At 49.8% G+C, this 20,321-nt stretch overlaps 9 protein-coding genes across 9 annotated transcripts; 5 read left to right on the top strand and 4 right to left on the bottom strand.

The window, feature by feature from the left end:
* Positions 1–88: 88 nt before the first annotated feature.
* On the bottom strand, positions 89–1,811 carry Aud_004992 (uncharacterized protein; the record flags this gene model as incomplete). Its single annotated transcript, XM_043289928.1, has 4 exons — positions 89–826; positions 901–1,383; positions 1,461–1,638; positions 1,756–1,811. 4 exons carry the CDS (start codon positions 1,809–1,811, stop codon positions 89–91), a joined length of 1,455 nt encoding a protein of 484 aa, XP_043145863.1.
* Positions 1,812–1,919: 108 nt separating this feature from the next.
* Aud_004991 (SNAP receptor SEC22) lies at positions 1,920–2,800 on the top strand (the record flags this gene model as incomplete). Its single annotated transcript, XM_043289927.1, has 5 exons — positions 1,920–1,953; positions 2,011–2,045; positions 2,108–2,217; positions 2,273–2,678; positions 2,738–2,800. The coding sequence occupies 5 exons, from the start codon at positions 1,920–1,922 to the stop codon at positions 2,798–2,800; spliced, it is 648 nt and encodes a 215-aa protein (XP_043145862.1).
* A 278-nt stretch (positions 2,801–3,078) lies between these two features.
* On the bottom strand, positions 3,079–4,313 carry Aud_004990 (Elongator subunit IKI1; the record flags this gene model as incomplete). Its single annotated transcript, XM_043289926.1, has 3 exons — positions 3,079–3,809; positions 3,874–4,027; positions 4,155–4,313. 3 exons carry the CDS (start codon positions 4,311–4,313, stop codon positions 3,079–3,081), a joined length of 1,044 nt encoding a protein of 347 aa, XP_043145861.1.
* A 1,335-nt stretch (positions 4,314–5,648) lies between these two features.
* On the top strand, positions 5,649–6,431 carry Aud_004989 (SNUT3/LISCH7 family protein; the record flags this gene model as incomplete). Its single annotated transcript, XM_043289925.1, has 1 exon — positions 5,649–6,431. The coding sequence occupies one exon, from the start codon at positions 5,649–5,651 to the stop codon at positions 6,429–6,431; it is 783 nt and encodes a 260-aa protein (XP_043145860.1).
* A 1,982-nt stretch (positions 6,432–8,413) lies between these two features.
* On the top strand, positions 8,414–9,723 carry Aud_004988 (NAD(P)/FAD-dependent oxidoreductase; the record flags this gene model as incomplete). The annotated part of the gene is made up of 2 exons (XM_043289924.1): positions 8,414–8,453; positions 8,531–9,723. 2 exons carry the CDS (start codon positions 8,414–8,416, stop codon positions 9,721–9,723), a joined length of 1,233 nt encoding a protein of 410 aa, XP_043145859.1.
* Positions 9,724–10,011: 288 nt separating this feature from the next.
* On the top strand, positions 10,012–12,862 carry cwh41 (mannosyl-oligosaccharide glucosidase; the record flags this gene model as incomplete). The annotated part of the gene is made up of 7 exons (XM_043289923.1): positions 10,012–10,261; positions 10,333–10,809; positions 10,871–11,028; positions 11,075–11,120; positions 11,186–11,564; positions 11,645–12,554; positions 12,614–12,862. The coding sequence occupies 7 exons, from the start codon at positions 10,012–10,014 to the stop codon at positions 12,860–12,862; spliced, it is 2,469 nt and encodes an 822-aa protein (XP_043145858.1).
* A 219-nt stretch (positions 12,863–13,081) lies between these two features.
* Positions 13,082–13,726, bottom strand: Aud_004986 (MMtag domain-containing protein; the record flags this gene model as incomplete). The annotated part of the gene is made up of 3 exons (XM_043289922.1): positions 13,082–13,233; positions 13,289–13,626; positions 13,689–13,726. The coding sequence occupies 3 exons, from the start codon at positions 13,724–13,726 to the stop codon at positions 13,082–13,084; spliced, it is 528 nt and encodes a 175-aa protein (XP_043145857.1).
* Positions 13,727–14,193: 467 nt separating this feature from the next.
* Aud_004985 (uncharacterized protein) lies at positions 14,194–17,015 on the top strand (the record flags this gene model as incomplete). The annotated part of the gene is made up of 4 exons (XM_043289921.1): positions 14,194–14,298; positions 14,520–15,331; positions 15,385–16,163; positions 16,237–17,015. 4 exons carry the CDS (start codon positions 14,194–14,196, stop codon positions 17,013–17,015), a joined length of 2,475 nt encoding a protein of 824 aa, XP_043145856.1.
* Positions 17,016–17,942: 927 nt separating this feature from the next.
* Positions 17,943–19,823, bottom strand: Aud_004984 (RBR-type E3 ubiquitin transferase; the record flags this gene model as incomplete). The annotated part of the gene is made up of 1 exon (XM_043289920.1): positions 17,943–19,823. One exon carries the CDS (start codon positions 19,821–19,823, stop codon positions 17,943–17,945), a length of 1,881 nt encoding a protein of 626 aa, XP_043145855.1.
* Positions 19,824–20,321: the final 498 nt, after the last annotated feature.

Below are 20,321 nucleotides of genomic sequence, written 5' to 3'. Positions count from 1 at the left end.
AAAACGATTATGAGGAAATGACCGTCAATGCTCGCGTTTCAACTCGTAGCCAGTACAAATCTCTCCCAGATACATTGAAGAGAAGAATTTACTTCCCTCTAAGGTACCAAGCCTGTCTGACTTCCCATAGACTTCCCATGTCCTGGTTGTTTCGGTAAGATCGAAATTCCTTCCAAGCATTCCCGTTGGGAACGTCCTTGATACGCCCATCCACTTCCAAGATTTTCAGAGCGAGGGCGCTGGGACCCCCGATATTGTCTAAAATGATTTCCGAGGTCTGATCCGAATCGCCGGCCAAATTGGTTGAGGATGACTCCTCGTCCTTCGCTAGACCAGAACCGACTGTGTCTTGAAGGGCTTCCGTTGCTGCTGCGGCCACGCTTTCTGCTTCTGTGTTGTTAGTTGAGACAGCGTCGAGTGTCCCTGTAGGTATGAATGAATCTGCCTCTGCTTGAGGGTTGGCAACGTCCACCGCCAAGCTTTTGGGATTGGCTACAAGGACAACATCGTCATCTGGCTCACAATTCTGTGAGTCTTCCTCAGAAGATATAGATTCCTGTTGGCGCTTTTTGCGACTACTGTGCTCAACTTCAGATTTCCGCTTTCTGGAGCGACTGGACTTTCTTATGCTATCGGTGTCCCCCTGTGCTTCTTCGTTTTCCTTTGCAGCCCCATTCGTAGGAATCTCAGTTTTGGAAATCTCATCCTCCTTGGGTTGAGAACTTGCCGTAGAATGCTGCCGGACTGGGGCCTGAACGGCAGACAGGAAGACTCGTTGACCTGAAGGGATCACAAAATTCAATCGCTTTCCGTTAATCTTCAGAATCTGGTCGTGAGAATTGGTTAGCTCAAAAAGGGTATTTGGCGAAGGAGGAAAGAGAGCAATGGGCTCAGGCTTACTTTTGCCTCCTTTTCGACTAACACCTTATTTCGCCCTTTGCCAGCAAAGGTTCGCGTATACTTCCAGACATCACCTTCGCGTACGACTCCATGCTCAATGAGCGTAGTCAACTTCACTTGGGAACTCTGTCCAGCGGCAAGAGTTTTGTCCATTTTCTGCTTTTGGCCCCAAAATTCTTCAAATTCCTCCTCTTTAAATCTGTCAAATTTCCCCTTTGCCCTTTCGCGCACAGCTTCACGAGCTTGGCGTTGCCATTCAGGGTCATAACGGCCATGTTGGAGGTCTAGCTGAAATAGACGAATACTATCTCGCCAGAAGTTCGAATAGCGCAGGAAAGATTCGGGTAAAGGGGGTATCTTCGTTTCCGGGTCATCCGACGTGGACTCGCGGTTTGGGTGTAAACTCTCAGGAAGAAGACTCAGTATCTCCTCTTTCTCGCTTTCTTCAAGGCAGTCCCATGCCTCGGGCCGCGCGAGCAGTTTCTAGGTCAGAGCAAGCTCAGTCAGCTTTCCAGGCACGTTCCCTCGCTGCGCACATAATCCACTCAAGCACGACATACCACAAGGTCTTTATCAATCAGTTGCGAAGTGGTACTGGTCATCAACTTTTCCTCCTCCCACCGATCCTTTGCCGTCCTCCGGGCATTTCGCTTCGGTTTGGTGTTTGTAGACATTGCGGAGCCGGACGCGCCAGCGTCATCGAAGCCTGCTACATCAGCAGAGCGAGTCGAGCGGGTTCTGAATCATGAATTTTAGAGACCTGCACTTAGGAAGCACGCAACAGACAAGGGCCGCGAGGGAAGCATATATCACAGCTTTCACAGTCTGCTGTGTGTTCTAGATGGCATCACCTACGTCTTCGGTTGTTTCCCCGTACTGCCGCTCTCGACCGCCTTGCGCTTGCGGGCCATTAGTTGAGGACAACACCAAGGGATCACGGAGTCTCTGTGTCCTGACAGCTGTCTTCTGGAGGTTTGCGCTCAATTTAGACGGTAGATAAGGTCGCAGTTGCTCTCATAATGGTTAAATCGACTCAGATTGCCAGGCTGGATGGTAAGATACACCACGATTAGTGTTGAAATGTGAGCAGTCACTGACGTTAAGAGGAAGGCCTGATGCTAGCAGCGTCGGTGGATGATGAACAGGTAGGCTGACGACTCATTCAATGAATATTCACAAGAGAGAAGCTAACCGAACCTTTATTCAGGCAGAAGCGGAGCTTTCCGAGATTAAATCTCAGGCAAAAATGATATTTCGCCGGTTGAGCCGCAATTCTGCACCACAAGCCAGTATTGAATCTGGCCAGTATAATTTACAGTACGCACGGTCTTCATATGCAGAACCCATAGAAACCTACTTATTCCAAATTTAGCTATCTCATCAAAGACGACGTCTGCTTTTTGTGCATTTGCGATCGTTCGTACCCCCGGAAGCTTGCCTTCACATATCTCGAGGACCTCGCAACGGAATTCACCACCACATACTCCCCGTCCCAGTATCATTCTCCGACTCTGCGACCATATGCTTTTGTGGAGTTCGACACTTTCATTCAACGCACCAAGAAGATTTACCAGGATAGCCGTGCATCGCAAAACCTCGACCGGTTAAATGACGAGCTTCGTGATGTGACCAAGGTAATGACCAAGAATATCGAGGACCTTTTGTATAGAGGTGATAGTTTGGAACGCATGGGCGAGCTATCGGGACGTTTGCGGGAGGATAGTAAGAGGTATAAGAAAGCCGCAGTTCGCATCAACTGGGAGCTGTTGATCAAGCAGGTAAGTTGTCTCGACAACCCTAGGAAGATTCCCAGAAATGCCCTGCTGACTTATCATAGTATGGGCCATTTGCGGGTGTTGGCTTCCTCCTGCTCTTCCTAATCTGGCTTCGGTTCTTCTGATCTCTTTCCTCTTCCGAGCGCTTAGGGTGTTTAACCCCCGCTCTCTTCAATGTATCTTAATGTTTCCTCATGGATGCAGGACATCCTGCCACTCATACTTGGCCTCCTCAGTTTGATAACTCATAATCTCCAAGCCAAATCCTCACACTTGCTATTGCAAGACACAGAGAAGCAAGTAACTCACTGCTGACTGCAACCAGAAGAGAGTCTGCATATGAAGAATGAGACGAAGTCATGTAGACGGTTCGTGAAGGCGCTGTGACCAGCCCGATCAGAGGTTATAATTCGTCCTCTTCTTCGTCAAAATCATCCTCTTCGCCCATATCGTAGAGAATGCGCCCGCCTTCTCCAGGGCCGTCGCCTTGCTGCGCATCAAAGTAAGGCAACACGACTCCTTCTCTCTCCCTTCTTTGCCGTTCGGTGAGACGTAACTCGAAAGTCGACTCTGGTTCGCTGCTCCCCATTCCAACGTCTGGCTCTACCGTTGGATGATACAGCGGGTGATCGTCCAGTAGAATCACGATTTCCTTCGCGTAATTGGGCGGATATCGCGCTGCTGGTGGTAGTACATACCACTCCAGAACGCCGCGTCCACTCTTACGCCGATGCTCCATTTCTAACACGACACCTTCCACAAGATCTTTTCCTGTTGGTTTATCCAGTCGACCGAGCAGGACTCCATCCAGCTCTTCTTCGAGTCCAAACACAGGCGCTGCCAGACTGCGATCGCGGGCAGCTTTCTGGGCAAGTATGTGTGAGAAAGAGTGCAGCTTGATGACGGTCGTTGCGAGATAACTAAGCACAGAAAACGAAGATGGAGAGTAGGGTGTTGCACATAAGTGGTTCGGGACGTCCTGGTGAAAGGTCACGATAAGTGAGGTCTCAACTTTGGCAGGAGATGACCCGGGAGGCGCGATGAACGAGCCGAGAAAAGCCGGCAAATGAAACTGCGAATCTGTCTTTCTAGAGCGCAAGAGTGGATTGATAGAATCAATGAGAATTAATCGACCTATAACCAGGGGGCAAAGACGTGAGCATAATCGCGAAGGAATCGGGTCGGGCGTTTCACTTACGCCGCGAGGGAACGTTAGAGGCAGGCTGGTATGCAGCGCCTACCTCCCTGACAATTTCCGAGGGATGCTTCTTCCGAGCTGAGATGAATGCATCGACACCTTCGAAAGACCTCAATGTCTCAAAAGCTACGAGCGTCACGTGAACTTTTGAAAGCTTCACCAGGGGCCGTTAGCACAATGAAATAGCTTGAAAATAGCTAGATTATGCTACTAATAGCAATGCCCATAGCCAGAATAAATGATCAAAATGCAGCTCCTTGCGCGTTGGACAAATTACTCACCCTTGCACGTCGAATATACTCGTGAATCAATGGCGTTGCTGGTTGTTCTAGAGAGTCCAACAACAATGTGAGTGGGGAAGCTGTGTCTCTGAGGCTCAGAAGTTTCGAGATTAGAAGTAGATTATGTGTCTGCCGATGAGATAAATTTGAAGGAGCCATTTTGTAGGCTACAAACGTCGTGCGAGCCTTTGTTGACGATGAAAAGTTTCGCGGTGCGGGGTTTGTTTCGAGGGATCGGAGAAATTATTGAATCATCGACACCAGAATATTCTTGGGCAGTTCTTTGCGACTACTACTTTTTGCAGTTAGACTGAGGCTCAGCGGGACGGGCCGTCAGGCTGCATCAATTTCGCAGATTACTGGGCATCCGACTGCCTGAGGCACCAAGCCGAGTTAGCCCTTCATCTTGTGGTCAGGTAGAGTATAGAAGAATGAGGGTTTTGTAATCTTTCAACAAGTCAATAATCGCTGAACTTCAGGGTTTGCCGATAAGGAACTAAGAAATCCTGAAAGTTGATTTTTTAATACTTCGTTGAGATTCCCGCGAGGCTACCTCACTACAGGTACGGCATTCTCATTCATCAGTCTCTCTATTCAGCCTGGTGTGCTCCTAGGCTTTCGCTCCTTATCACTCAAGCGCGGTATTTTGTATATTGCACGGCTATGTGGGACCTTACGTATTAGAAGATGTACGTGGGGCCTTCGATGTCTCTCTGAGCTTCCGCGACCAGTATCGACTAGTATTATCAAGTCAATGGAGGACATAGTCTCGTTCTAAACAAACCAGGCTATGGAGCTATTCTATTCTTACCCGATGAAAGTGTTGCCTTAGCGCTGGGATTTCGGATTCAGCACTGGTTTGAGATATCCACCAAACGATTGAAGCCCACTGTATCCAGTTATGTTGTTGTTTTTCTGCTGTGTCTGGGTAGTAACGGATGACATATAAGAATAATTCAGTTTGCCAATCCCATAAATATGCTATTTTTGGGAAAGGAGTCAATATGTCGAAAATAGAACTGCAAAAAGGAGCTACTGCTCGTAAGACCAGAAGAAATCAGCAGAGTAGACGAAAGCTGGCTAATTCCGTGCTCGAAGACACTGACCCCTTCAGTATCACTGTCCTCATCTTTTTTGCAAGGTTGGTATTGAAAGATGACGAGAAAATGGAGGTGACTGAAGGTTGTAAAAGATTGTTGAAAGTCGACGGCTTGAAATGGCTTAGTGGCGCATCAGGTAGAAATCGGCAACCGTATTAACTTCACGTTCTCCGTTTCAACTGCACCAAAGGTTGTTTCAGCAAAGGAACACGGCAAACTCCATTTTTCGATGAATTGATACCCCTTTCTTAGACAAGCAATGAGTCTTCAGATGTTTCTATAATAATACCCTCATCAGTCGCCGAATATCGCCTTACTCTCAAGCGTCGAAAGAAGCACGCCTCCCTTATCGACCATTACGATCACGATCTCCGCAACTGCGCAGAATCGAAAAATGGCAGAGCCCCCCACGAAAAGAGCAAGACGAGTGGATAGCTCGACAATGTGGGATCTAGACGAACGAAAAACCCGTTCTCCTGAGCCGGACTCAGATATTGGCAGAAGCCCTCGGCGTGACGCACATCAGAAGAACGATCGGCGGCGTGAGGGGCTCCGCGATGACAGAGTATATCGTTCACGCTCAAGAGATCGGTTTGAAAGGCGCAGAGAAAGGAGCAGGTCTCGAGATCGGCGCGACCGTGACCGTGACCGCGATCGTGATAGGACAGATCGGGATAGAGATGGTCGGGGAGCAAGGGACGGAGATATAAGCGCGACCAGAGAAAGACATTACGATAGACGAGGTATGATGCGCCCTCCTAATGAATTCGAGCTACTCATACCTAATGGTTTTCAAGGATATCGAGACAAATACCGCGACCGCTCTCGCTCACCTACTCGGAATGGGAATAGGGACAGGACTAGAACGCCACCACCTCGAGGGCCCAAGGGAGATCGCAGAGACGATCGCAAAGATAACCGTCCGTATGGCAATGGCGTCCCACATTCACCGTCACGACGAGACAAGGACGAGATGGAGTTGGACCCCGCAGTACCGATCGAAGAAGATGAAATGGAGGCGCTGATGCGCAAGAGCCTGGGCTTTACAAGGTTCAGGAGCACGAAGAATACCAAAGTGCCTGGAAACAACATCTACGGTGTGCGGAAGGAGAAGAAGACTGTGTACAGACAGTACATGAACCGTGTAGGCGGATTCAACAGGCCCCTCAGTCCTTAATGCAAAGCAACACTGCAACTTTGTGATGCAACGATCGCTAAGAGCTTTCTACTTCCATCGACTCCTTCTCCCCATCTTCTTCATCTGGGCAGTTTCTTCAGTTCTATTTGTCAACCATTGTGCGCATTTTCCGGAGTAGGTTCTGTTATGGCATGCTCTTTTGTGTGTCTTATGTCTGGGCGGGATATTTGGAGTGTTCATATTCATTCAAACCAGATAAGAGCTAGCAGCTAAGTCATGCTTACCAAACCCTCAGTACAATACCAATAGCTTTCTGGCGATGAAAGCAAACTAATAATTCTTCCTCCTATCGGTTTTCAAGTCAAGAGTTCTTTTGCATGCCAGCTACTGCGACAAGGCACATGACTCGAGTGACATATGTACCTTATAGCCATAGACTAGATTCATAGATTTGGTACGACACCACTCTCTATCCCATGATGAGATGCTCTAGACCTAACAATATGGGGGCTGCAGAAGGAAAAGCTAATACACGGGTTCACCATGCTGCTCAACAGACTAGGATCAGCTGCTTGGATGAATCGCAGGCACCTTTCGCTGCTCCATATCCAGCCTGTCCAATTAGACAAAGTCACTTTTCTCTTGGGCTGCTTTGGTACCCTTCAATGGGGCTTGGAACCCGCAATGTACTACCTTACCAGTGACCTCGTTCCACCAGTGCTCGAGAACGGTAGCTAACACATTTGCTCAACATTCGATGATATAGCACCGGCAGTGGTCACATGTCTTGCTTGAGTACTAATTTTTTTGTTTCCATCCCACTTTGACCAACCTCTTTGAATAGCCTTTTTCGGTGTTCTCGCTGCGTTGATCTCTCAGGACTTCTAAACAGTTGGGCTTCAGCGGCGTCACCGGTCAAGCTTACAATAGACCAACCCATCTATACTGCGTCTAATGCATAGGCAAACCCCCACTCCGGGGCTTTGGTAAAAAGGCAGAGCATTGTTCAACATTGACTGATCACTCTACCGTCAGTGGCATGTTCCCAGATAGGTGAGGCAGAGAGCTTGCGGGACGAGTTGCACTTCGTAAAAGCTTATGTTAGGTGCATTTGTGTATGAGGAGATGGCCAAAGCTGAGCAGGATAAGTAGAAGTGCGCATCTGAGGTCCATTTTCCGAGCTCGCTGACGTGGCTTCGAGCCAGAAAATTGCAGTTGCCAAGACCTTGCCTCAGTTTATGGCCTCAGTTCTTTGGACATCTATCGATTGCAGAGGTCAGCCATATCTGGGCTTCAAGTTGCTCCAAACGTCATATGAACCATTGAGCTTAGGAACTGCTAGTTCATACACATATCCAGACCTAGTAGTTAGTCCCGCCCTCAGCAAATCTACAAACATCGAAGTAATGCTCTTTGTCCACATTGTGATGTCAATTGCTAATAATATGAAACACTTGGAAGTTGCATGTGCAGTATACCATTATGTGCGTGACTAGTTAACTTTCTTATCATATTGTGTCTGGCTTGTACTAGCGGCGTCTATGCCTTACCCACCTGTGGATAATTTGCAAGTCTGGGGTATCTCTACCAAGGTTAAAAGGAAAGTCATAGACTACTTTTCCTCATTAAACTGTAGAAAAAAGGTATACCCTCGAAAAAAAGAGTTGTGCATGAATATGGCTAGGCTTGGCTTAACTACTTTTATTTGGCTGTCAATGTGGTGCTCAAGGTGAGTAATCAATCCAACTATGACGTACTTAGAGAATCAACAGTGAGTGATCAGGGTACGCACTTTCCAGCTCTGACCATGATCCATCTCACTCAGTGAGCAAAAAGCAGCAACACTTTGGGCCAAATCTGGAGATAGAAAGTCGCCCTGTTTCCACAGAAAAACAGGTCGATAGCCGCCTTTATATTCCCCACAGCTCCCATCTAGAGCATCTAATAACGCATACCAGCAACTTCCCTAAGTGTGGTTTCCATGAGGTTTTCTGCAATCCGGGTTGTTCCTGCAACGTAAGATGTCGGCTTCGAGTGAGCGCCGTGAAATTGTTATCGTCGGTATGTATAGTCTACTTCCAATCCGAACTACCCCGCACAGATTTTGAATTGCGCAAAGCTAATAAGATGGTCCAAAGGCGGTGGTATCATTGGATGCTGTTCGGCATATTATCTGACAAGACACCCATCATACGATCCATCGCGCCATAAAGTGACTCTGATCGAGGCGACAGAAATTGCGGGAGGAGCATCAGGCAAAGCTGGGGGACTTCTGGCGCTATGGGCATATCCAAGCAGTATAGTTCCTCTGAGCTACAAGCTGCATGCGGATCTGGCCAAGGAACACAACGGTAAGGAGAGATGGGGTTACAGAGAAGTTGGCTGTGGACAGATTGTTGTGAGAGGCCGCCCACTTAATGAAAAGAAGGATGCCGGCGAGAAGGACACCGGAAGCTCATTATCGCTTCAGAAACGGAGTGAAGCTGCTATTGCGAAACTAAGGAAAGCCAAATTTCCGCATGATCTCGATTGGATTGATCCCCAACTGATCAGAGGCTATGAGAGCATGAGCGACCCTGGCGAAACCGCCCAAGTCCACCCTTACCTCTTCACCACATCAATCGCAAAGCTTGCCGAGGAAGAAGGCGCAGAGATCAAGTTGGGATCAGTGACAAACATTGGCTACGCAGGTGATGCTGTGGAGTCAGTTACATACAATGATAACGAGTCCGGAGAATCGCGCACAATTTCGGCGACGGACGTCATTATTGCCGCTGGTCCCTGGACACGAACGGTCATGCCAGAAGCTCCCGTATCGGCAATGCGCGCTCACAGTGTGGTTATCCGACCAACCAAACCAGTGAGCGCTCATACCCTATTTACGAACATTGAAATACCCGCCAACTTCGATCCATCGAAGCCCTCACGCCCCACAGTCGTGTCCCCTGAGATCTACGCTCGCCCCGACGAGACGGTATACGCTTGTGGCGAGGGTGACCAGGTCGTTCCGCTTCCAAAGACCACAGCAGATGTTGAGGTGGACCAGACACGGTGCCAGGACATCATCGACCAAGTGGGAAGCATATCCGATCAGCTTCGGGACGGACAGGTTTGCGCACGGCAAGCTTGCTACTTGCCCAACGTCACTGTCCCACGGGGAGGTCCACTGATCGGCCACACTGGCACTAAAGGGCTCTACCTTGCCGCTGGGCACACTTGCTGGGGTATCCAAAACGCCCCCGGGACCGGAAAGCTTATCAGCGAATTTGTCTTTGATGGCGATGCAAAGAGCGCCAGGGTCGGGTCCCTAGATCCGAGGAACTTTCTTTGAAAGCTCTGTATAGACTAGAATCATGTCACTTTGGTGTAGACATGTCTGGAAATAATTTGTGCCCCATCATCTGGCTCAATCTTCGGTTGCCCAAGGAGATGCGGAGTAGAAGACAGACAATCGGGACTTGGTATAGGAGCTTGGGCCACGTGGAGCGGAAGCCAGAAGCTCTCCGCTTTAGGACAGATCATAGGTAGTGTTGAGAACCATTCCAATTGCAAGGTCTCCATGTCATAATTTCATGCCGAATCTTGAGGTTTCTACTTTTTCTCCGATGCATTCCTAGATATGCATTTCCCCAATTTGCATTTCCTTCTCGCGCCCTTTCTCTATAATGTCGTGGTCTCCGCTGGTCAAGCCTCCGCCGCAGACGACTTATCTGTCCTGACCACAGAGACAGCGAAGGCCAACAACGACTCGTTGTTATGGGGTCCCTACAAGTCCAATCTCTATTTTGGTGTCCGCCCTCGCATCGCAAATAGTCTGTCCGCCGGGTTGATGTGGGCGAAGGTGGACAATTATGCCACCGCGCAAGCCAGTATGTTTGCAGCACCATTAGTGTATTTAGTGGGCGATTGCATGGCATTGGATACTGACCGCTATTCGAAGACTTTAGACATACCTGTGAGCAGAATGAAGGCATGGCTGGCTATGGCTGGGACGAGTACGATATCAGGAAAGGCGGCAGGCAAACAATCCATGACACCGGAAACTCCTTGGACTTGACAATCGACTTCATTAAGGTCCCTGGTGGACAACACGGCGGCAGCTGGGCCGCCAGAGTGAGAGGTGTTCCGCGCGAAGATGGTTCCCCAGACCAGCCTACATCGATCGTCTTCTATGCTACGTTGGAGGGACTGGGTAACCTGGGTGTCGCGACGGAATCTGGTCCTCTTGGGTATGAGGGAGACGTGAAATTGACAGGATATACAACCGATCTTGGGGAGTTCTCCGTCGATGTGACTGCTGGCCCTGGAACCAATGAGCATCCTGAACATGCGCACCCGTCCTACGAGGACAAGCCGCTGGATCGCACTCTGGTCTCCAGCTCTACCATTCCACCGGAAAACCTCTGGCAGGTGAAGGGTAGGCTCAGCATCCCGAGGAATTGCTCTCTCGTATGGAATTGGCGCTGACGTTTGTACAGCCATTCTTTTCGCGCAGATGAAGTCCGAAGTCAATGAGATTATACAGAGATTTGGCCAGGAGAATCCTCCCCCACCAGCGCAAGTTTTTACGATCAAGAACGCGCCTGGCGACGGGAACATTCACCTCATTCAGAAGGTGTTCAAGGGTGCTTTCGAGGTATTGTTTACCATTTGCTCGTCGGTACATGGCTTACACTTTCTAGTTCGATATCCTGTTCAATCCTGGGTCTTCTCCAGACCCCGTGACGTGTAAGCTCCGACTTCTCTTGGCCTCGCCGGCCGATCGAAAGGAAATACTAATCAAACGGATATAGCCAACAAGCTCACCGAAGAGATCTCCAGCGCATCCCAATCATTTTCTGAACGCTTCGACAAAGTCCTTCCACCGCAGTCTCCCTTCAAGACAGCGGAGTACTCTGAGTTCTCCAAGGCAATGCTGTCGAATCTTATTGGCGGCATTGGCTTTTTCCATGGAGATGATTTTGTTGACCGCTCTGCAGCACCAGAGTACGATGAAGAAAACGAAGGTTTCTGGGAGGAGACGGCCGAGGCGAGGGCGCGAGCTCAACCTGTCCTTGAAGGGCCCAAGGACCTCTTCACTTGTGTTCCGTCTCGCCCCTTTTTCCCCAGAGGATTTTTATGGGATGAGGGATTCCACCTGATACCTGTGATTGACTGGGACACTGACCTTGCGTATGTTCCTCGATTTACCTGGCCTATTCCCCTATTCTCCAATATCCGTTTGATGAATTGGCCTACTAACTCAGAGAAAGGCTCGAAATTGTGAAGAGCTGGCTGAATCTGATGGATGAGGATGGCTGGATCGCTCGAGAGCAAATTCTTGGTGCCGAGGCCCGTAGCAAGGTGCCACCAGAATTTACCGTACAGTATCCTCATTACGCCAACCCGCCGACTCTGTTCATGGTATTGGAGGCTTTTCTGGATAAGCTGGAGGCTAGCCAGGGCGCCTCTTCTCAAAAATTCGGCGGCAAGGGCGCGCTGGACGGTCTGCGTATGATGTATCTGCAGAAACCGGAACTGGGCGAGGCTTTCATCCGATCGATCTATCCGCAGCTCAAGCGGCATTACTTTTGGTACAGGACTACCCAAAAAGGGGACATCAAGTCATACGACCGCGAAGCGTTTTCCACGAAAGAAGCATACCGCTGGCGAGGAAGGTCCGTCCAGCATATTCTCACTTCCGGACTTGATGATTATCCTCGCCCTCAGCCTCCGCATCCAGGCGAGCTGCATGTCGATTTGATTAGCTGGATGGGAATGATGACTCGTGCTATGCGACGTATCGCTGAGTTTGTCGGTGAGTCCGAGGATGTGGAAGAATTTAGAGGGTACGAAACGGCGATTGAGCGTAACATCGACGATCTTCATTGGGATGATGAGGCACAGACGTACTGCGATGCCACCATCGACGAATTCGAGGAAAGTGTCCATGTTTGTCACAAGGGCTATGTCTCCCTCTTCCCGTTCTTGACAGGCATGCTGGGCCCTGATAGTCCTCGACTCAAGGCTGTTCTGGATTTAATCAGGGATCCAGAAGAGCTTTGGAGCGACTACGGTATTCGGAGCTTGAGCAAGAAAGACGAGCTCTACGGTACTGCCGAGAACTACTGGAGAAGCCCGATCTGGATGCCCATCAACTATTTGGTGGTCAAGAATCTTTACGTGAGTAGAGCATCATTTGAGACATCAGTTCGTACAGATAGACTGACTGGGCCAACTAGGACATTGCAACAACATCTGGTCCTCATCAAGAACAGGCCCGTGAGATGTACTCGAGCTTGCGGAAAAACTTGGTCGAGAACGTCTTCAGACAATGGAAGGAGACGGGATTTGCCTGGGAACAGTACAACCCTGAGACCGGAAAGGGGCAGCGAACGCAACACTTCACAGGGTGGACCAGCATGGTAGTGAAGATCATGTCAATGCCTGACCTGCCTGCCAACAAGCAGAGAGGCCATGACGAGTTGTAGAATTATCAAAGAAGATCCTTGAATACATTGATATACTAGAGGGAATCGAAACACCTGTACACTGACATTTGCCTCCCAGCGCCCAACTCCGTGTGCAAAAAGTCATAAATATGATGCAGTCAAAAACTCACCGGCGTCGATAGTGATCGGAGTCATGATCCTTTGGATGTCTTCGACGATGGTCTTCTCTGTGTCTGCGGTGACCGTCTTCCCCGGCCCTTACTCTGCTCGTGGACCGCGAACTTGTTCGCCTCCTCCGGCGTTCGCGATCACGAGACCGGGATCTCGATCGGTGACGGTGGCTTCGATGATGACGTTCGCGCTCTTCGTGGTGTCTGTGGTGTCTGTGGTCTCTGTCTCTGTCTCTTTCTCTGTTGCTCTCGCGATCCCGCATACGATGCCTTCCTGGACTCCGACTCCGCTCACTTCTCCGTTCTCTCTTCCTATCAGCTGGATCCTGGACCGCGGTCTCCGTCTCCCTTTCGCCTAGAGGTGTAAGGTTTGCATTGGCATTCCCACTCGACGCTGGTAGGGGTAGGCCCAAGGCTCGTGCCATGGCTTCTTCCTCCGCTTGTTTGACCCGTTGTACCTCCTCACGATCTCTTCGAGCCTGCTCTTCCGCGGTTGTCTCGCCCTTGGCATACCATTGTAGATCACGACCTTGTTGCCAGCGACCAACGGGGGCCATAAGAGAATGGCCGAGGTAATTCTCGCGATGTGCCGAGTCCTTCACCTCAGACCATTTAAACTCGCCGCGGCCGCCGCTGTTACAGTCAATATCCATAGAGTAAATACACGGGTAATTAGAATTTCAGGAAGCGCTTACCGGCTGCCTTCTTTGCGAACACCTGCGACAAGATCCATCCTGGCTGTATATTCGCAGAAAGCTCGGTTATGATTATTGTCAACAGATGAAGACTTCGTGATCAGCTCACTGAAGGGGGCACATGGCACGTGCGCATATAGGCCTGAGGCATCAAGAAATATTGTCTGACCTCATTGATTACCACAAGTGGACGAGGTATATCGTTGAGCAACCCAGTCCATTCCATAAGGCAGCTTTGGACGACATCGCTTTCTGCAATCAAGATATGCCTCAAATCCATCTATTTGATGTATTAATGCGATATACCCGAGCGGTTCGGTGATGTTGTTTTCAGTCTGTTAATTATACCCCTCATATGAATGACTTGACAATACTATCATCTCTCCTCCGCTTCTCACCGGCTTGAGTCGTCCACTCTGCTTCCGGGTCTTTAAGGAGCTTGGTAGAATTGCGAAGCGCTTTTCCTGACACTACTGTCATTGAAAGCCACTGTAATATAACAAATATGGCGTCTCGCAGAGGTCCTGATGGAGAACCTTCGGGACCGAGGTTTCGCCCAAGAGACGGCTTACATCTCCGACCGCTGAATGTTGAAAAGGGATCGCACAGGGTGCGTAGCGCAATTGCTCCTGGATTGATACTGGCTGACTACTTTCCTTAGTTTCCTGTGTATGTGCAACCTCTGTTCTATTTCCAGAGTCTCTGGGTGACACTGACGCTGTCGCAGGTCGGACTCTATACCTCCCCAGACCGCAACTTGGCGGAACAATTTGGTCAGTTAAGTTCACTTTCTGTACGCTCAGTAGAAATTTTATGCTGATATATCTATAGACCGCACTTTCTCAGCGTCGTAACTTACTGTTCGTGGCCTACAGCCATCAAATCTATGTATGGGAGCCTGCTGGCTCGTTTCAGATGCTTGGCTCCAAGCCTGAAATGATCATTACTCCAGTTATGAAGGAGCCCCATAGCAGTGGCTATATTTCACCAAGCTTCCCCCATGCCGTTAACAACCTTCTCGTGGATGATCTCGGTCGCGAGGAAGTGTTGCTGCTTGTCACTGACTCGGGTAATGTCTGCGGTTACCGAGTCGAGGCAATTTTCTCAGCACTGAAGCGCGCCACAGAAAACAAGGACGACAAACGCCCGCTTGACGGTTCCCAGGTGGACCCATTCTTCGTCGAGTACGTGCAGGCGAGCGCGTGGGGCTTGGCTATACATAAATTTGCGCGGCTTATTGCTGTAAGCGCAAACACAGGTCTCATCACTGTGTTCGCATTTGCGCTGGTAAATCCTGCATCTAAAGACTGTAGCGATGAGCTGGAGAATGAACCCCATCTCACGGACTACGATCAAACCTGGTTGGACATCAGGGGTAATGAGCAATTTGCGCAATTGCAACGACTCATGCCCGACAAGCATCGGACGAGAAACATCAAGCTCACCTACACAGGGCACTTTTCAAACATACCGTCTGTCGGATTCTATAACTGCGACCTTGATCCCAATGGAACATGGATGGTCAGTACTGACATTGACAACAAGCTTCTTGTGTGGAAAATCTGGGAAAGCCTGGGCCCGTTCAACGTCTATCACTTCAACGGATCTACGGTCAGGTCATTTCCCGAGACTTTGCGTAATGAGTAAGACACAGATATTCTTACTATTGAATGATGACTTAGGCTAATTTAAACAGCACCGAAAGAGGCTGGGCCGTCCTCGCCCTTGACCCACGCACCTTTCAGCCAGTCAAGACTACACAAGAGGCCTTTGGCGGCCAGCCTTTGCGTCGCAAGAAGCGCGGCCAGGTCGTTCTGGACATTACGAGATTGAGCAATCATATACCAGATGCTTCACATCTTTACAACTACTTTCCTCCCGCAGTCAGATCTGAGCCTGATCAATCAGTTTTGCCTGACATCTTTGGAGCGGACTGTCGCATCAGCAGTGACAGTCATAAACAAGCCTATTTGACAAGGCCCAAACGTCATCGCCCGAATCGCAGCAGCTCTTCAGACTCGGGGCCTGCTGGTGAAGCCAATTGTCTCTCAGAGGCAGTCGGCAGCCTGGATTATCATGCTGCGGATGTTTCGGGTGCTGAGGACGAAGGTAGTGAGTCGGATATGAATCCGGACCCAAGCCAGAGAGCTTCGAACCAGGATGCTGTCGGATCTGGCGACAATGAGAACACAAACAGGTTCCACAACGCAGATGTCAATCTTCGGCGTCATCGTGGACAAGGGCCTCTGACAACCGCGGAGTTTCTTCAGTTTGCACTGTTAGAAGCCTTAGGTGGCGACATTCCGGGTGCCGAAGAATATTTTGACGACAATCTAGATTACTCAGATATCGATGAGGATAGCCAGGGAGAAGAGAGTGATGATACTGATGAGGAGATGGAGGACGACGAGGATCGTTCCTCCGACAGTGATGCAATTTCGGACACTGGACTACCCGCATACTCGGGTTCCGATGGTATGTAGCTCAGGTTGTTCTTTACAGTTCACTTAACAGTAGGCATGCTGACAAACATTGCTACTGACTCCAGCTCTCTTTCGGTTTTATTTTCCAATCCTTCATTTTTCGCAGACAGACATCCGTCTGCTTCCTCACCCTCTAGCGCCACAACCCAGTGTTGTATGTGGAGCGCCGCTTCGACAGCCTTTTACCAGACCGATAGTCTCCATACGGGCGTGCGATCGATTTAATATGGTAAAATGCATTCCCGAGCACGGCATAGTTGTCGCGGCATCCCAGAAAGGCCGTGCCGCCGTGATAGCTCTCACCCAATCAGAAGAAACTGGCCTGTCATTCAGAGTCGATTGGATAGTTCCGTTTGAGAGTCAGGAAAAGTTCGGCGAGCGCCCGTTAGTCCCCCTGTTAGGCATGAGCGTCAGCCCCATTCAGGGATTCGAGATGCCTCCAGATGTGCCCTACATCCCTCGCGGCGTGGGCGACGGCAAAGAATTGAAGTTCCAATTCAAAGATGTGAATCACGACAGGAGCAATAGCTTCACTCCATCCTCCAATATTAAGGGCGACTCGAGAAAAATGTACGCTCCGACATTTCCTTCAGGGCCTGGGCTGAGACAATCTCCAACCGAGCGTGAACAATACCCATCCACACTGCCCGAGTGCCACGCTAGGGTAACGCGGGCCTATCAGCCAGAGGAGCATTGGCGGGGCTGGAATCCCTCGCGTCGATATCGTCTGCTGTTGATGTATGATGATCATACCGTACTGAGCTATGAGTTCTGGTACGACTGGAAGACAAAGGTATCAGGCGAAGAGGATGGATCGGATCAAGACGAAGTGCTCATCGTTTGAGCGATGCCTCATTCAATCTGCACATTTGTATAGTGGAGGACAGTTTCCTTTTATGAGCCAAATCGTTCTGTACAAGACACTCTGACATACACACAAAACCTCTCCACATATTCACAAATGTACAAAGGCAAATCAGCACATACCTTCTGATAAAGTTTCATATGTGCCTCTCATCATCTTTATGATGCAAGCATTCAACAAGTACACCCTCCTACAAACCACCAAAATCCTGCCCAGACACCTCTCTATCCCAGCGGTACAGTCAGTCATAGTTCCGCGCCTGTAACCGCCTCCACCTCCCTCCCGGCATCCTCATCGCTCTTGTCGAGAGATGAGGAAAAGCCGTGCGGATATGCCAGGGTGTACATGATAAATGGCCAGGTCATGCCACACCTTCATGACCACATCCATGCGCGATGTCCGCGGCGCATGTCAAAATAATTCCGAGAAATCATAAAACAGCAAGGCAGCTACCACTACGATTAGCCAACCTAAGAACCAGCCGGCAAATGGGCTGTACTGGTAAGGGATGGGTCTGGGTTTATGCTATTTGTTACTTTTGGGGATTTAGCGGGTATAGTGCGGCATTGTATCGGGATGGTTGTTGGGTCAAGAAGGACCTTCAGGCATCTCTGCTTTGTTCTTCGGCTTCCCTTTTTCCGGAAAATTGGAGGTATCTTGCATTGTACATCTGGTAATTGACAGAATATGTTCACATAGGTACACCTTTCTTTCAACGGACACAAAACACGCAATGCTATGAACAGAATGTCGCTAATCATATATATATATGCATCACATCATTATTTGGCAAATGCAGGAGAAAAGATGTTATCTTTTAAAGGCAGTTGGGCATCATCGTGATAGTTCATGATTAGATTGTAGTCGTCAAGAATGCCTGATTGGTGTGTGGAGTATATCAGGCAGTCAAAAGTCATCATCCAATTCGTCACTGTCCCATTCATCTTCGCGATCATTCTGAACCAGATCCAAAAACCTCTGGAGGCCTGGTCGATGGATTCGTCCTGGTCGAGGCGGCTGAACTGCAGCTTGCCCGTCATGTTGCCGAGGACGGTCCGCAACAGGGCGCGCTCGCACCTCAGCCATCGCTCGCGCCTGGGCTTGCCTCTCCGCAGCCGCAGCTCTGCCTGCTGCGTCCAGAATATGCGCATCATTGCCACGATTTCGGTGACCATGACCGCCCGCAGCTTGGTTGACTTGTGGTGGCACCGGAGCAGGAGGTGGAGGTCGCCTTCGGCGTGCGATCTCATCTTCACGGAGCTCCAGGACTGGAGCATCTTCGTCATCACTCGGTTCGTCAAAATCGACCAGATCATTAGGTATCCGGTGTAGAGCCTCAGGACCCTCGGGATCAATGCCATCTCCTCCCTCCAAATCCCACAATCGATTATAACACTGGCTGTTGGTATCGTTGAAGTGCCGGTAAGGGTTGTCTTCAGGAAGCCAGCTCGAACAGAGATAGCAGAAGTGGGTACTGCACTTGAAACATATCATATGGTTGCAGCCCATGCGTTTCTGACAGGGAGCATCGCATGTTGGGCAAGGTGAGGTGTAAAGCCTTAGGTACTCCTCTGTCGCTTTCTCTTCGGCTGACAGCTCAGCCTCCCGCCGTGGGAAGCACCGCACCAATTCCCCATGCCAACCTTTCTTACAGACGCTGCAGAAGGCATAATTGCAATCTTCGCAGATGGCAACACGATCCGCCATTGGCGGCAGCTGGGCCTCATCTCCGTTCGGATCAAACGCAACCCCTTCCTCCTCGTCAGACGAGTCAACGTCATCTGACATGGGATCGAGGGGCTTCGGATGCTTCTTGGAGCGAGCTGCACCCTGGCACCACTGTCGAGGGCAGTAGACTGTTGACTTGTCTGACTCGAGCTTCTTCTTTCTCTTCAGAAAGACATAGCGCTGGACTGTCTCCTGGTCTAATGGTATCTGAAGCAGCTCGCTCGGACTAAGAGTTCGATCATGTTTCTTGCGCTTTTTCAACTGGTCCCCTGCCTCTGGTACACCGTTTTTCTCCTTGCCGCAATCGGGAGCCAGACATTTGACACTGTCAACATCTCCCTCTGTGATACAACTGTTGTAGAAGTCTTGCAGACATGAAACGCAGAAAACATGGGAACACAACAGAAGACGGTGGCAAACTGATCCCTTCTTGGGCTCGAGGCAAACCCCGCATTCGAAGGTCTCTTGTTCGAACTTTTCCTGCTCTGCCTTGTTGTTGAAATCCAGCAATGCGATTTTTATGTCACGGGGAAGTTGCACTTCTTGGTCAGCCGTGTCGCTGACGCTAAAAGCTGTCTCTGCCAATTGCTGGAGGTGATCAATATACGTAAACACAACGAGATCCCTCCCACATTCTTCCCACAGACGTTTGCCATCCTCCACGAGGCGCAAGATGATCGAGTGCGGGAGCCATGGTGGATTTGTCTCGAGCCTGAAAATGGGCGCCTTTTCAGAAGGGTAACCTTCTGGGAGATCAATCTCAAGACTGAGAGGCGGCAGGTACGAGAGGGTATGAACGTCCCTTCCGTTGTCCTTGGTTGCAAAGCCGAGTCCAACATCGCTGGCATCGAGGGAAGTAGGGGGAGTTAAGACCTCGGGGAATCCAGCGTCTAATTGTTGCTCGAAGCAGACAGGTAAGGGTGTCGAAGGTTTGACGGGTATATCCAAAGAGGCCCTGAAGGGAGAAGCAGGATCTATTTTGATTTCAGGGTAGATGGCAGCGATGGAGGACAGCTCGACTGAGCGTTCATCCTCCGACAAAAAGTCAGACCCGGTCATTGCGAACAAGCCTTAGGGACGAAGAAAATGTAGATTTGCTGATGGAGATTATCGAGATAAGAGGTTATATCGGGTGGCGAGGCGGAGTTTGGACGGAGTTATTCCAAACCCAACCATAGTATAAATCGGAACCGTCCTGCCGTCTATAACATTCTGCGAGGCAATGATCGACTAGAAAATAAAAGTAGTGTGTATTGACGACCAATGTAGAGATATACAGGGGTCGAGGAGAGTAAGGTGGTGTCGGGGACTCGAGGAAACCTATCCGTACCTATGCATTAATAAACGAGGGCCAAGGTAGCATGAAAATGACTGGTGGCGGTCGAGAATGACGACCATGGATGGATTATACCTACTCCTCAGGCACAATAAGCTCGTTGGTTCGATCACAACTGCCTATGAAGGCAACAGACCCATCAAGCAAAGAGATCGACACGATGTCAAAGCGAGTTCTCGAACTGTTTGCTGTTTCCTAGAGGGAGTTGTCGGAGAAGGTGA

The sequence above is a fragment of the Aspergillus udagawae genome, assembly GCF_001078395.1.
Source record: "Aspergillus udagawae IFM 46973 DNA, scaffold_3, whole genome shotgun sequence".
NCBI lineage: Eukaryota > Fungi > Ascomycota > Eurotiomycetes > Eurotiales > Aspergillaceae > Aspergillus > Aspergillus udagawae.
Note: the sequence above shows the minus strand (reverse complement) of the source record. Positions and strands in the feature narration are given on the sequence as shown.